Source organism: Balaenoptera ricei, chromosome 8 (assembly GCF_028023285.1).
Source record: "Balaenoptera ricei isolate mBalRic1 chromosome 8, mBalRic1.hap2, whole genome shotgun sequence".
Classification (NCBI taxonomy): domain Eukaryota; kingdom Metazoa; phylum Chordata; class Mammalia; order Artiodactyla; family Balaenopteridae; genus Balaenoptera; species Balaenoptera ricei.
In genome coordinates, this window is record NC_082646.1 from 33,152,745 (window position 1) to 33,165,253 (window position 12,509).

At 35.7% G+C, this 12,509-nt stretch overlaps 1 protein-coding gene across 2 annotated transcripts in view; it reads right to left on the bottom strand.

The window, feature by feature from the left end:
- DYNC2H1 (dynein cytoplasmic 2 heavy chain 1) overlaps positions 1 to 12,216 on the bottom strand; it is a 357,806-nt gene extending 345,590 nt beyond the window's left edge. For both annotated transcript variants that reach the window (XM_059930504.1, XM_059930505.1), the window contains exons 1-3: positions 11,892 to 12,216; positions 7,414 to 7,584; positions 6,844 to 6,979 (exon numbers count right to left, since the gene is read on the bottom strand). In XM_059930504.1, coding sequence (XP_059786487.1) covers positions 6,844 to 6,979; positions 7,414 to 7,584; positions 11,892 to 12,086 — 502 coding nt within the window. In that variant the 5' untranslated portion in view covers positions 12,087 to 12,216. The remainder of the gene's footprint in view (positions 1 to 6,843; positions 6,980 to 7,413; positions 7,585 to 11,891) is intronic.
- Positions 12,217 to 12,509: the final 293 nt, after the last annotated feature.

The following is a 12,509-nucleotide window of genomic DNA, read 5'->3' on the forward strand; positions in this document are numbered from 1 at the left end:
GTACAACATGATAAATATAATTAATACTGCTTTGTTATATATGAAAGTTCTTAAGAGAATAAACGCTGAGATTTCTCCTCATAAGGAAAAAATTTTTGTTTCATTTCTTTAATTTTGTATCTATATGACATAATAGATGTTCACTAAATTTACTGTGAATATCATTTCACGATGTATATAAGTCGAATCATTATACTGTACACTTTAAACTTACACAGTGCTGTATGTCAATTATCTCAATAAAACTAGAAGAAAGAAAGAAAAAGGAAGGAAGGAAGGAAGGAAGGAAGGAAGAAAAGAATAGAATCATTTGAAAATGAAAAGCCAGCAAGACACTGGTTTCATTTGCTGATTTTGCACATTTCTGTATTCTTAAGGATGCACAGAAAATAATTTTTACAATTTTTATGAACAAAAACAAACTACAAAAACAACCCCAAAACAATTAACAAAATGGCAATCAGTACACACTTATCAATAACTACTTTAAATTGGCTGAATGGATACAAAAACAAAACCCATATACATGTTGGCTGCTAGAGACCTGCTTCAGATCTAAAGCCACACTCAGACTGAAAGGGGATGGGAAAACGTATTCCATGCAAATGGAAATCAAAAAGCAATACTTATGTCAAATAAAAAAAGACTTTAAAGACTGTCACACATGATTTTGTGGTACAAACTTTCTGTACGGTTTTTCTTATAGTCCAATTAATTACTAAAAAGCATCCCTACAAGGATAAATAAAAACACTGCAAAAGGAATACTTAATGTCTTTTAACTTTTTATTTTTAAAAAATATTAAAACACTGATTTTAACTCTTATTTATGTGGAAAATTATCTGTATAAGAAAATCTAAGTTGGAATAAAGAAAATTTGCCTAATTACAGTCAAAAAAAAAAAAAGACTTTCACAAATAATGAAGAAGGACATTACATACTGATCAAGGGATCAATCTAAGAAGATATAACACGATGTAAGTATATATCCACCCAACATAGGAGCACCTAATACATAAAGCAAATATTAATAGACATAAAGGGAGAAACTGACAGTAATAAATTCATAGTAGAGAACTTTAACATCCCACTTACATCAATGGACAGATCATCCAGACAGAAAATCAATAAGGAAACAATGGCCTTAAACAACACATTAGACGAAATAAACTTAATATACATATATAGAACATTCCATCCACAAGCAGCAGAATATACATTTATTTCAAATGCACATGGTACATTCTCCAGGACAGATCACATGCTAGGCCACAAAAATAAGATGCAGCAAATTTAAAGAAAACTGAAATCATATCAAGCATCTTTCCTGACCACAATGCTCTGAGACTGGAAATCAACCAGAAGGAAAAAACTGCAAAAAAACACAAATATGCAGAGACTAAATAACATGCTACAAACAATCAATGGATCACAGAGGAAAAATCAAAAAATACCTGAAGAAAAATGAAAATAAAAACACAACAATCTAAAATCTACATGATGCAGCAAAAGCAGTTCTAAGAGGCAAGTTTATAGCAATACAAGCCTATTCAAGAAATAAGAAAAATCTCAAAAAAACAACTTAACCTTACACCTAAAGGAACTAGAAAAAAGAAGAACAAGCAAAACCAAAAGTTAGCAGAAAGAAAGAAATCATAAAGATCAGAGCAGAAATAAATGAAACAGAGACTTAAAAAAAAAAAATAGAAAAGATCAATGAAACTAAGAGCTGGTTCTTTGAAAAATTAAACGTCACCAACAAACTTTGCCACGCTCATCAAGAAAAAAAGAGAGAGGGCCCAAATCAATAAAATCAGAAATGAAAAAAGAAGTTACAACTGACACCACAGATATAGAAAGGATCATAAGATATTATTAAGAACAATTATACACCAATAAAATGAACAACCTAGAAGAAAAGGACAAATCCCTAGAAATGTACAGTTTCCCAAGACTGAACAAGGAAGAAGTAGAAAATATGAGTAGACCAATTACCAGTAATGAAATTGAATCATTTCATTACTGGTAATTGTAAAAAATAACTCCAAAAAACAAAAGTCCAGAACTAGAGGGCTTCACATCACATGGTTTGGTGAATTCTACCAAATATGTATAGAAGGGTTAACACCTATCATACTCAAATTATTCCCAAAAACTGCAGAGGAAGATATGCTTCCATACTCATTTTCCAAAGCCAGCATCTCCCTAAAATCAGAACCAGACAAAGATATCACAAAAAAAGAAAAAAAAAGAAAATTACAGGCCAATATCAGTGATGAATATAGATGCAAAATTCCTCAACAAAATATTAGCAAACCAAATTCAACAATACATTAAAAGGTCCATATACCACAATCAAGTGGGTTTTATTCCAGGGATGCAAGGATGATTCAAATCCAAAAATCAATCAATGTGATATACCACGTTAACAAATTGAAGAATAAAAATCATATGACCATCTCAATAGATACAGAAAAAATTTGACAAAAGTCAGCATCCATTTATGATTAAAAACTCTCAACAACAAAGTGGATATAGAGGGAACACACCTCAACATAATCAATAACATATATGATAAGCCCACAGCTAACATCATACTCAACGGTGAAAAGCTGAAAGCATCTCCTCTAACATCAGGAACAAGACAAGGATGGCCATTCTCACCACTTTTATTCAACACAGTATTAGAGGTCCTAGCCATAGCAATCAGACAAAAAGAATAAATAAAAGGAATCCAAATTGGAAAGGAAGAAGCAAAACTGTCACTGTTTGCAGGTGACATGATACTATACATAGAAAATCCTCAAGATGCCACAAAAAAACTATTAGAGCTCATCAATGAATTTGGTAAAATTTCAGGATACAAAATTAATACACAGAAATCTGTTGTATTTCTATACACTAACAACAAACTATCAGAAAGAGAAATTTAAAAAACAATCACATCAAAAAGAATAAAATACCTAGGAATAAAACTACCTAACGAGGTAAAAAGCCTGTATGCAGAAAAGTATAAGACATTGATGAAAAAACTGAAGACAACACAAACAAATGGAAAGATATACCACATTCACGGATTGGAAGAATTAATAATGTTATAATGAGCATACTACCCAAGGCAATCCATAGATTCAATGCAATCCCTATCAAAATACCAAAGGCATTTTTCACAGAATTAGGAAAAATGATCCTAAAGTTTGTCTGGAAACACAAAAAAAACCCCAAATAACCAAAACAATCTTGAGAAAGAAGAACAAAGCTGGAGTTATCATGCTCCCTGATCTCAAACTATACTGCAAAGCTACAGTCATCAAAACAGTATGGTACTAGCACAAATACAGATACATAGATCAATGGAAAGAACAGCGACCCCAGAAATGAACTCACACTTATGGCAATTAATCTATGACAAAGGAAGCAAGAATATACAAAGGGGAAAAGACAGCCTCTTCAGTAAATGGTGTTGGAAAAGCTGGACCTACATGCAAAAGAATTAAACTGGACTTTTCTCTCCTGTCATACACAAAATTAAGTTCAAAATGGATTAAAGACTTAAATGTAAGACCTGAAACCATAACTTCTAGAAGAAAACATAGGGAGTACACTCTGTCACTGGTCTTAGTAATATTTTCTTGGATCTGGCTTCTCAGGCAAGGGAAACAAAAGCAAAAATAAACAGATGGGACTACATAAAATTAAAAAGCTTTTGCACAGCTAAGGAAACTATCAACAAAATGAAAAGGCCACCTACTGAATGGGAGAAGATATTTGCAAACAATATATCAGATAAGGGGTTAATATCCATAATATATAAAGAATTAATATAACTCTGTATCAAAAAAAAACAACCCAATTAAAAAATAGGCAGAGGATCTGAATAAACATTTCTACAAAGGACACATACAGATGGCCAACAGGCACATGAAAATGCTCAACATCACTAATCATCAGCAAAATGCAAATCAAAACCACAATGAGATACCACCTCACACTGTCAATGACTTATCAAAAAGGCAACAAATGGGCTTCCCTGGTGGCGCAATGGTTGAGAATCTGCCTGCCAATGCAGGGGGACACGGGTTCGAGCCCTGGTCTGGGAAGATCCCACATGCCGCGGAGCAACTAGGCCCGTGAGCCACAACTACTGAACCTGCACGTCTGGAGCCTGTGCTCCGCAGCAAGAGAGGCCGCGATAGTGAGAGGCCCGTGCACCGCGATGAAGAGTGGCCCCTGCTTGCCGAAACTAGAGAAAGCCCTCGCACAGAAACGAAGACCCAACACGCCAAAAATTAATTAATTAATTAATTGATTTTTTTTAAAAAAGGCCAACAAATAACAAGTGTTGGTGGGAAGGTAAAGTAGAGCAGCCACTATGGAAAACAGTATGCAGATTACTCAAAAAATTAAAAATAGAACTACTGTATGATCCAGCAATTACACTTCTGGGCATTTATCTGAGAAAAACAAAAACACTAATTAAAAAAGATATATGCTCTCCTATGTTCATAGCAGCGTTATTTACAGTAGCCAAGATATGGAAGCAACCTAAGTGCCCATCAACAGATGAATGGATAAAGAAGATGTGGGGTGTATATATATACATATATATGTGTGTATATATATATATATATAAATAAATATAATGGAATATTACTCAGCCGTAAAAAAGAATGAAATCTTGCCATTTGTGACAACATGGATGGACCTAGATGACATTACGCTAAGTTAAATAAGTCAGGCAGAGAAAGACAAATGCTGTATGATCTCACTTATATGTGGAATCTAAGAAACAAAACAAATGAACAAATAAAACAAAAGCAGAGTTATAGAGATTTGGCACCACCAGGAGCCAATCCCAGCTTGTGGTTGGAGTGAGGCCCAAGCTGTAGGGCCACCATGTGCTCACCAGTGCCCACCCATCATGCCTGGCTTCAACTACAAGTTCCTGAAGAAGTCCAAGCAACAGCTGCTGTGCCCGCTGTGCAGGAGAAATATTAAAAAAAAAAAAAAAAAGCAGAATTACAGATATAGAGAACAAACAGGTGGTTACCAGAGGGAAGGGGGTTGAGGGAGGAAAGAAATGGGTGAGGGAGATTAAGATTTATTTTGTAACTGCCAGTTACAAAATAAAGGAGTCACTGGTATGAAATGTATACTGTGGGGAATATAGTCAAGAACTATGCAATACCTTTCTATGATGACACACTGTCACTAGACTCATCATGGTGATCATTTTGAAATGTACAGAAATACCAAATCACTATGTTGTGTAACAGGAACTAACATACTGTTGTAGGTCAATTATACAAAAAAACACACAAACAAACAAAAATAAATCAGACTTGTAGTTACCAGAGGTGGGGGATGGGAGGAAGGAGAATTGGATGAGGTGGTCAAAAGGTACAACTTCCAAAAGATAAATAAGTAGTAGGGATGTAATATACAACATGATAAATATAATTAGCACTGCTGTATGTTATATATGAAAGTTAAGAGAGTAAATCCTAAGAGTTCTCAGCACAAGAAAAGAAAATTTTTTTCTATTCCTTTAATTTTGTATCCATATGAGGTGATGGATGTTCACTAAACTTATTGTGATAATCATTGCTTGATGTATTTAAGTCAAATCTCTATGCTACACACCTTAAGCTTATACAGTGCTGTATGTCAATTATATCTCAATTAAACTGGAAGGAAAAATAAGCAAATTAAAATAGTTTTCTTTTTCCCAATGAAATGGGCAACCTCTAGTTGCTTAATCCCATGCTGGAAGTAAATTCACTATTCTTTCTGGTTGTATGAGATTCAAAAAGCATCTATTTTACTATTCAAAGTATAAAACTACAACTAATATTTTAAACTAATGATTTGTGTATGTCATGCATTTCACCTTAATTGTTCTTATGAAATAATTTATCTATAGCCACAAAATTACAATTAGCTTCAGGAAAAAAATACGTTTTAAAATAAAAGTCATTGGCTTATTATCTTCGCAAATATACAATTAGCATCAATCCTCATTATTCACAGGTTCTGGATTTATGAAGTCACCTACTCGTTAACATTTATATGTACCCAAAGTCAACACTCTCAATGTTTTTGTGGTCATTTGCAGACATGCGCAGAGCTGTGAAAAATTTGAGTTGCCCAACGCATATGTTCCCAGCTAAGGATGAACAAAGCAACACTGCTTTATTATTTTCTATCACCTACTGTAAACAAATGTCTTTTTTGTAGTCTATGTAGTGCCATGTTTTTCACATTTTTGTACTTTTTGTTGGTGATTTTGCTGTTTAAAATGGCCCCCAAGCATGGTTCTGAAGTGCTGTCTAGTGTTCCTAGCACAAGAACACTGTGAAGTACCTTACAGAGAAAATACTTGTGTTAGATAAGCTTCATTCAGGCAAGAGTTACAGTGCTGTTGCCCTTAAGCTCAATGACAATTCATCAACAATATATATTAAATAACGTGTCTAAACCAAACTCACCTAAAACAAGGTTATGTGTTGAGCAGTTGGTGAAAATCTTATGACCAGAGGCTCACAGGACCCTAGGAGCAATGCTTCAGTATTCGCTAATTTAGTGTTCACAGTGACTTTATAGAACAGAACTACTGCAAATAATGAGAATCAACTATATTTTCTATTTCCATGAACTGCACATTATTAAAGATCACATTTTCCTCTTCTCCAAATCCATATGTAAATCTATTCATTTAAAAGCAGCTCAAGCTCACAGAAGATCCAAAGTGTGGAAAGAAATCTTTGAAGAAGTGTATTAATTTACTAATGTATTAATAAGGCAATTGTTTTGATTTTCTTTGATAAAATTATGGGTAAATACCTCGTGTGTCATCTTCCTTAAATTTCAGTTTTGATAAGTTAGTATCTGATCTTCGTAGCACTATACCCAAGCCTGCTTCTAGTTCACTCAAAAGATTCTGAAGTTTGGGATCAAGGTTTCTGCTCCATTCCTGATCCTAAATAAAAACAGACAAGAGCATACAATGATCAAAATCTTGCCAATCAAACTGGCTTCCTAAAACACTGTCAAAAGAACTAAGTCCAAATATATCTGTTTCACTCAAAGCCTGACACTACCTCCATCTCATAAGGGAAGGGAAAAAGTCCTTTCAACAGTTAAAACTTTATAAAGATCATTTACTATAGCAATTTAAGAGCTGATGTAGATTGCATTTTACATCTTTCTCCAATTTCTCTATTTGTCAATAAAGCCTATATTAAAATTTTTTTAAATTACAAAGAAAAAATATTTTAATTTAAAAACTAAAATACTAATGATATTACCAGTAAATAAAATAATAAATATTTACGTTTGTGTGTATGAAAGCATTTACCCAAATACTTAGGCTAAAAGCAACAACAACCATACAAGCTACTTTAATTTACTTACCTTTAACAACATTGGCGCAAATACTTGCCGTACTGCTTGGTAAAGGGAATTTATAGGTGATTCTAACATAGATGAAACAAGAATGTTTTTATGTAGATTCTGATCAGTAATTACTTCAGGTCGCAGCTTGAAAAACACCAGCACTTTATCTTTTGTGTCGGCAAAATCAATCTAAAGTGGTAAACAAATGATTTTTAATGTTATTTTCATAAAGTTAATACTTGAAAATTTATATATTTCCCTAAAATGTTATATTACTGTAATTTTACCCCTTGGAAAAAGTATACTTTAGAAATAATTATAGTATATTACAACCAATCCTTAAAAAACCCTGAGTTTTAAAAATGTATCCCCACTTATATGTGATTGTATCATAAAGCTACTTTGATAAATGGTTTATAAACAAAAAGCACTATATGAATATTGTTAACATCCACTCCAGACAGATTCAGTAATACTACAGATCAAAGCTGTGTGCCCCAGGTACACAATGGTGACTAGTATACTTCTTCACTCTACTCCAGAAACTCTATAACAAGGATGCTAATTACCCTCTTACATGAAACTAAGTTCAATATAAACTCAGAACTACCAAAACAAACTTAGGTTGTCCATCTCCTAAAATCATCTTTATCTGAACAAACATTTTTTCCTTAAAGTATCTGAGATCAAACTTTTTTACTAAATTGTCATATAACTAGATTATCACCTCACACTGGTCAGAATGGCTATCATCAAAAAATCTACAAACAATAGATGCTAGAGAGGGTGTGGAGAAAAGGGAACCCTCTTGCACTGTTGGTGGGAATGTAAATTGATACAGCCACTAAGGAGAACAGTATGGAGGTTCCTTAAAAAACTAAAAATAGAACTACCACATGACCCAGCAATCTCACTACTGGGCATATACCCTAAGAAAACCATAATTCAAAAGGACACATGTACCCCAATGTTCATTGCAGCACTATTTACAACAGCCAGGACAAGGAAACAACCTAAATGTTCAAGGACAGATGAATGGATAAAGAAGATCTGGTACATATATACAATGGAATATTACTCAGCCACAAAAAGGAACGAAATTAGATCATTTGTAGAGATGTGGATGGACCTAGAGTCCGTCATACAGAGTGAAGTAAGCCAGAAAGAGAAAAACAAATATCGTATATTAACGCATATATGTGGAATCTAAAAAAATGGTACAGACGAACCTATTTGCAGGGCAGGAAAAGAGACGTAGACTTAGAGAACGCACATGTGGACATGGGGTGGAGGGGGAGGGTAGGACAAATTAGGAGATTAGGGTTGACATATATACACTACCATGTGTAAAATAGATAGCTAGTGGGAACATGCTATAAAGCACAGGAAGCTCAGCTCAGTGCTCTGCGACAACCTAGATGGGTGGGATGGGGGAGGTGGTGGAAGGGAGGTCCAAGAGGGAGGGGATATAGGTATACATATAGCTGATTCACCTCCTTGCACAGCAGAAACTAACACAACATTGTAAAGCAACTATACTCCAATAAAAAAAAAAGGTGAGTGAGTTTTTGTGCTACTTTTCTTTTATCCTAATCATTGTATTTTTTTAGCCACTAGGAAGGAATTGGCATTTACTCAGTATTGCTGCTTTTCTCAAACTCTCATTTTCACGCATTAGAACTCTATTGCTAGCATGATCATTTTATTCCAATTACAAGCGAGAATAACAAGCTGCAGATAAGTAGATTTGAAAAATTCATTCCTTAGTAATTAAATAGGCCATACCCTTAAACTTCCCTCCTCTCACCTATCTGAAGAAAGAATATTCAGAAAATACATATTTTAACATCATACTTTGAAAACCGTATCTATAGTCACTGGCCAAGGCACCCTGGGGCATCAATCAGGACAATGAGTTTTGCCCTAGGCAAAGTCAGAGTTAAAGCAAAGGATAAGTTGGCTACAGCTGTTCATCATTCCCTGAGTAAAGAAAAACTGAGAATGAGCACTCCTAGCCACCTCTCCTCCAAGTTTCCCTATCATTGGCAACTGCTGTTTCCTCTTAACTGACTATAATTTGGTAATTATTAAGGTGTAAAGTTGGTTCTTTTATGAGGTTGCAAAATACCTCTATCACCTACTGGGATCGATCAGGGATCAGCATACCACAACTTTCTGCCTGTTTTGTACAGCCCACAAGCTAAAAATTATTTCCACATTTTCTGAAAAAAACGAAAGAATAATAACATTTCATGATATGAAATTCAAGTATCAGTGTCCATAAATAAAGTGGAATGCAGCCACACTCATTCACTCACATATTGTCTATGGCTGCTTTCTCATGGCAATGGCAGAGCTGGAGTTGTGACAGAGACCTTACGACCTGCAAACCCAAAATATTTATTATCTGGCCCATTATAGAAAAAATTTGCCAACCTCTATTCTACAGCATAAACCAGATCACATCTCTCTCTTGCTTAAGATTACCAACGACTTCCTATTTCAACCTAGATGGTGTACAAGGTCCTAAATGATCAGGCCATACTGTAACTTTCACATTCTTTGGTTATTCATTAAACTTCAGCAATGACTCTGGATTTTTTTTTTTTCCAGCTCCTTAAAACCAAGATAAGACCCAGCTCAAGGCCTTGGTACTTATCATTTCTTTTGCTTAGAAAACTCTTCCCCTAAATCTGCCTACAAGTCATCATTTAAATCTCACTTCAAAGGTCACTAATTCAGACAGGTATTCCCTCCCTCTCTATTTTAATGCACTTCCCCTCCCCATCCCCATCACTACTTTAACATTACTCTATTTTTATTAATAGCACTTATCAATACCCAAAATTATGTTACATTATACACCTGTGTGCATGTGTTTAGCCTACTTTTGTCCATTTGAATGTTACTCCTTGGAGATAAACCCTGACATGTTCATGACTTTATCCCCAGCACCCAGGACAATGCCAGACCCATAGTAAGTACTCAGTAATTGTTAATTTCTTCAATCATGCTGACTCTTAGATATCTAAAGTACAACTTAAGATATAACAAAACATTTTCAAATATGACTAAAAATCTGTAGTGTGATGTATGACTAAAGATAAAATACACTGTTGGGCTCTACTAGCTTAATTAAAAGTTATAGTTTCCATTTTCTTTTTTTGTTTGTTTTGTTTTGTTTTGTTTTTTGGCCACGCAGCTTGTGAGATCTTAATTTCCCATTACACTCTATCTAAACTTTCGGTGGCATTTACAGCCATGTGCCCTGATTTTATAACTTGTTGAGTATATGTCATCCTAGGCCACTGGAGTGAAGCTCTAGAAGAGAGACACAGGGGGTCCTGTTCTGAATTACACTAACCTATTAGAGAAGTGGAGTAGTTAACGCTTAGGGTGTAACCTTTGTGCCTTACTTTCCTCAGCCACAAAATGGAAATAAAAACAGTTTCTATCTTATAGTGTTGTTGTGACTATTAAATAAGCCAAAACACACAAAGTACTTAGAACAGTACCTGACAGAGTGTAAAGGGAAAATAAACATTAGCTATGATTATCTATGCTTTTTACATCTTTGTAAACTCACCAAACCTAGCAAAGTGCCTTGCATATATTGAGTTCAAAATACGTCGATTGAATAGAATTGAGTCAAATCCAAGACTAAAAATTCATAATAGGGTGAATGATACAATCATTCTACAAAAATGCATTCAGTGCTCGCTGTGTGTCAAATACTCTGTTAGACCTAGGGACACCAGTGAACACAAGAGGAAAAGGTTTAATATATGACTATCACTTGTTAATTTTCCTCCATTTACTGAGCAGGGGCTCAGTGTGAGGCAGGGGTAATGTGTGAGACAATTTTTTTTCTGTGTATTACTCTGAGTGTGTGTGTGTGTGTGTGTGTGTGTGTGTGTGTGTGTGTGTATCTCCTGGTTGCAAATGCAACCATTTCTTAAACAAGCCTGCCAGTGGAGGCAGCAGTAAATAATAATGAATAAATCAATACATCATATGTGGAACAACAAAAAGAATTTAAACTTTCTGCCTTATCATTTCTTAAAAGATTTGAATTCCTAACTATTCTTTCCCTAGAGTAAATTTAAACTCGTATATAATCCAAAAAAGATACACTAGAATTTGCCTCAAAGAACCTCAAAAGGGAGGAGAAAGAAAAAATGTTTAAATAAATAAGGTAAATATTTTATTTTTAGTTATAACCTATCTGTAGTATTAAAAAAAAAAAAAAAAAAAAAAAACTAGAAAGACTAGAATTGTTCTCTTCAGGTGCATGGACAGGGAAACTCCTTTGGTCAGGTGGTATGCAAGCTTGGACACTACACGCTGAAGCACGAGGCCAGCGCAGCTCATCAAGCGGGGACAGCATTGGGCCCTCTAGGATGATCCAACCAGGAAGGCAGAAAGGGACCCGACATCCTTCTGGCTGAGCCCGGGGACGTAAAGGGAGGTCGGGGCAGGGGTGCAGGGAAGCATACCACATTGGAAAAGGAAATTCCGACGTCGGATCGCTGCACTCTGAGGAGCATCTGGTTCCCGTCGTCCAAGAAGTTGTTGATTTCAGGACTGTTGTACAGCAGCGGCTGGTCCCAGGATTCCGACACCAGTCCAAAGTAATTCTGAGTAGTAGTGAAGATGAAAAGCTTCCGAACGTCCCCGGTTCCGCCCGCCATGATTCTAGAGAAGGGGAAAGGTGGGGGAGGGCGACAAAGAGGGAAGGAGGAAAAAAAACATTCGGGACAGAAGTAAAGGGAAGATGAGAACTAGGCTCAAATCCGGAGCTCGCCTGCGGGCCTGCGGAGCTCCGCGGTTGCCACGGGCAGTCGCTATGGCGACGGAGCACTACGGCGGCGCGCGGTGGGCGTTACCATCTCGGGCACGCGCACGCAAAGCTCTCAGAGAGGATCGATCATCTAGGAGCTCCTTAGTTGCTCGCCGCGGTCGTCAATGGCAAAGGATTCAGGCAAGTTTGTGTTAGGTCGCAAAATCTGCCTTTAATGCTTTCTACTGACTTCTTATAACGCATAATTAGAAGACATACCTCTAGTCTTCAAGTGCAGCAGTATGACAAGGATTTAGGATGGCTGGGGTTCTAG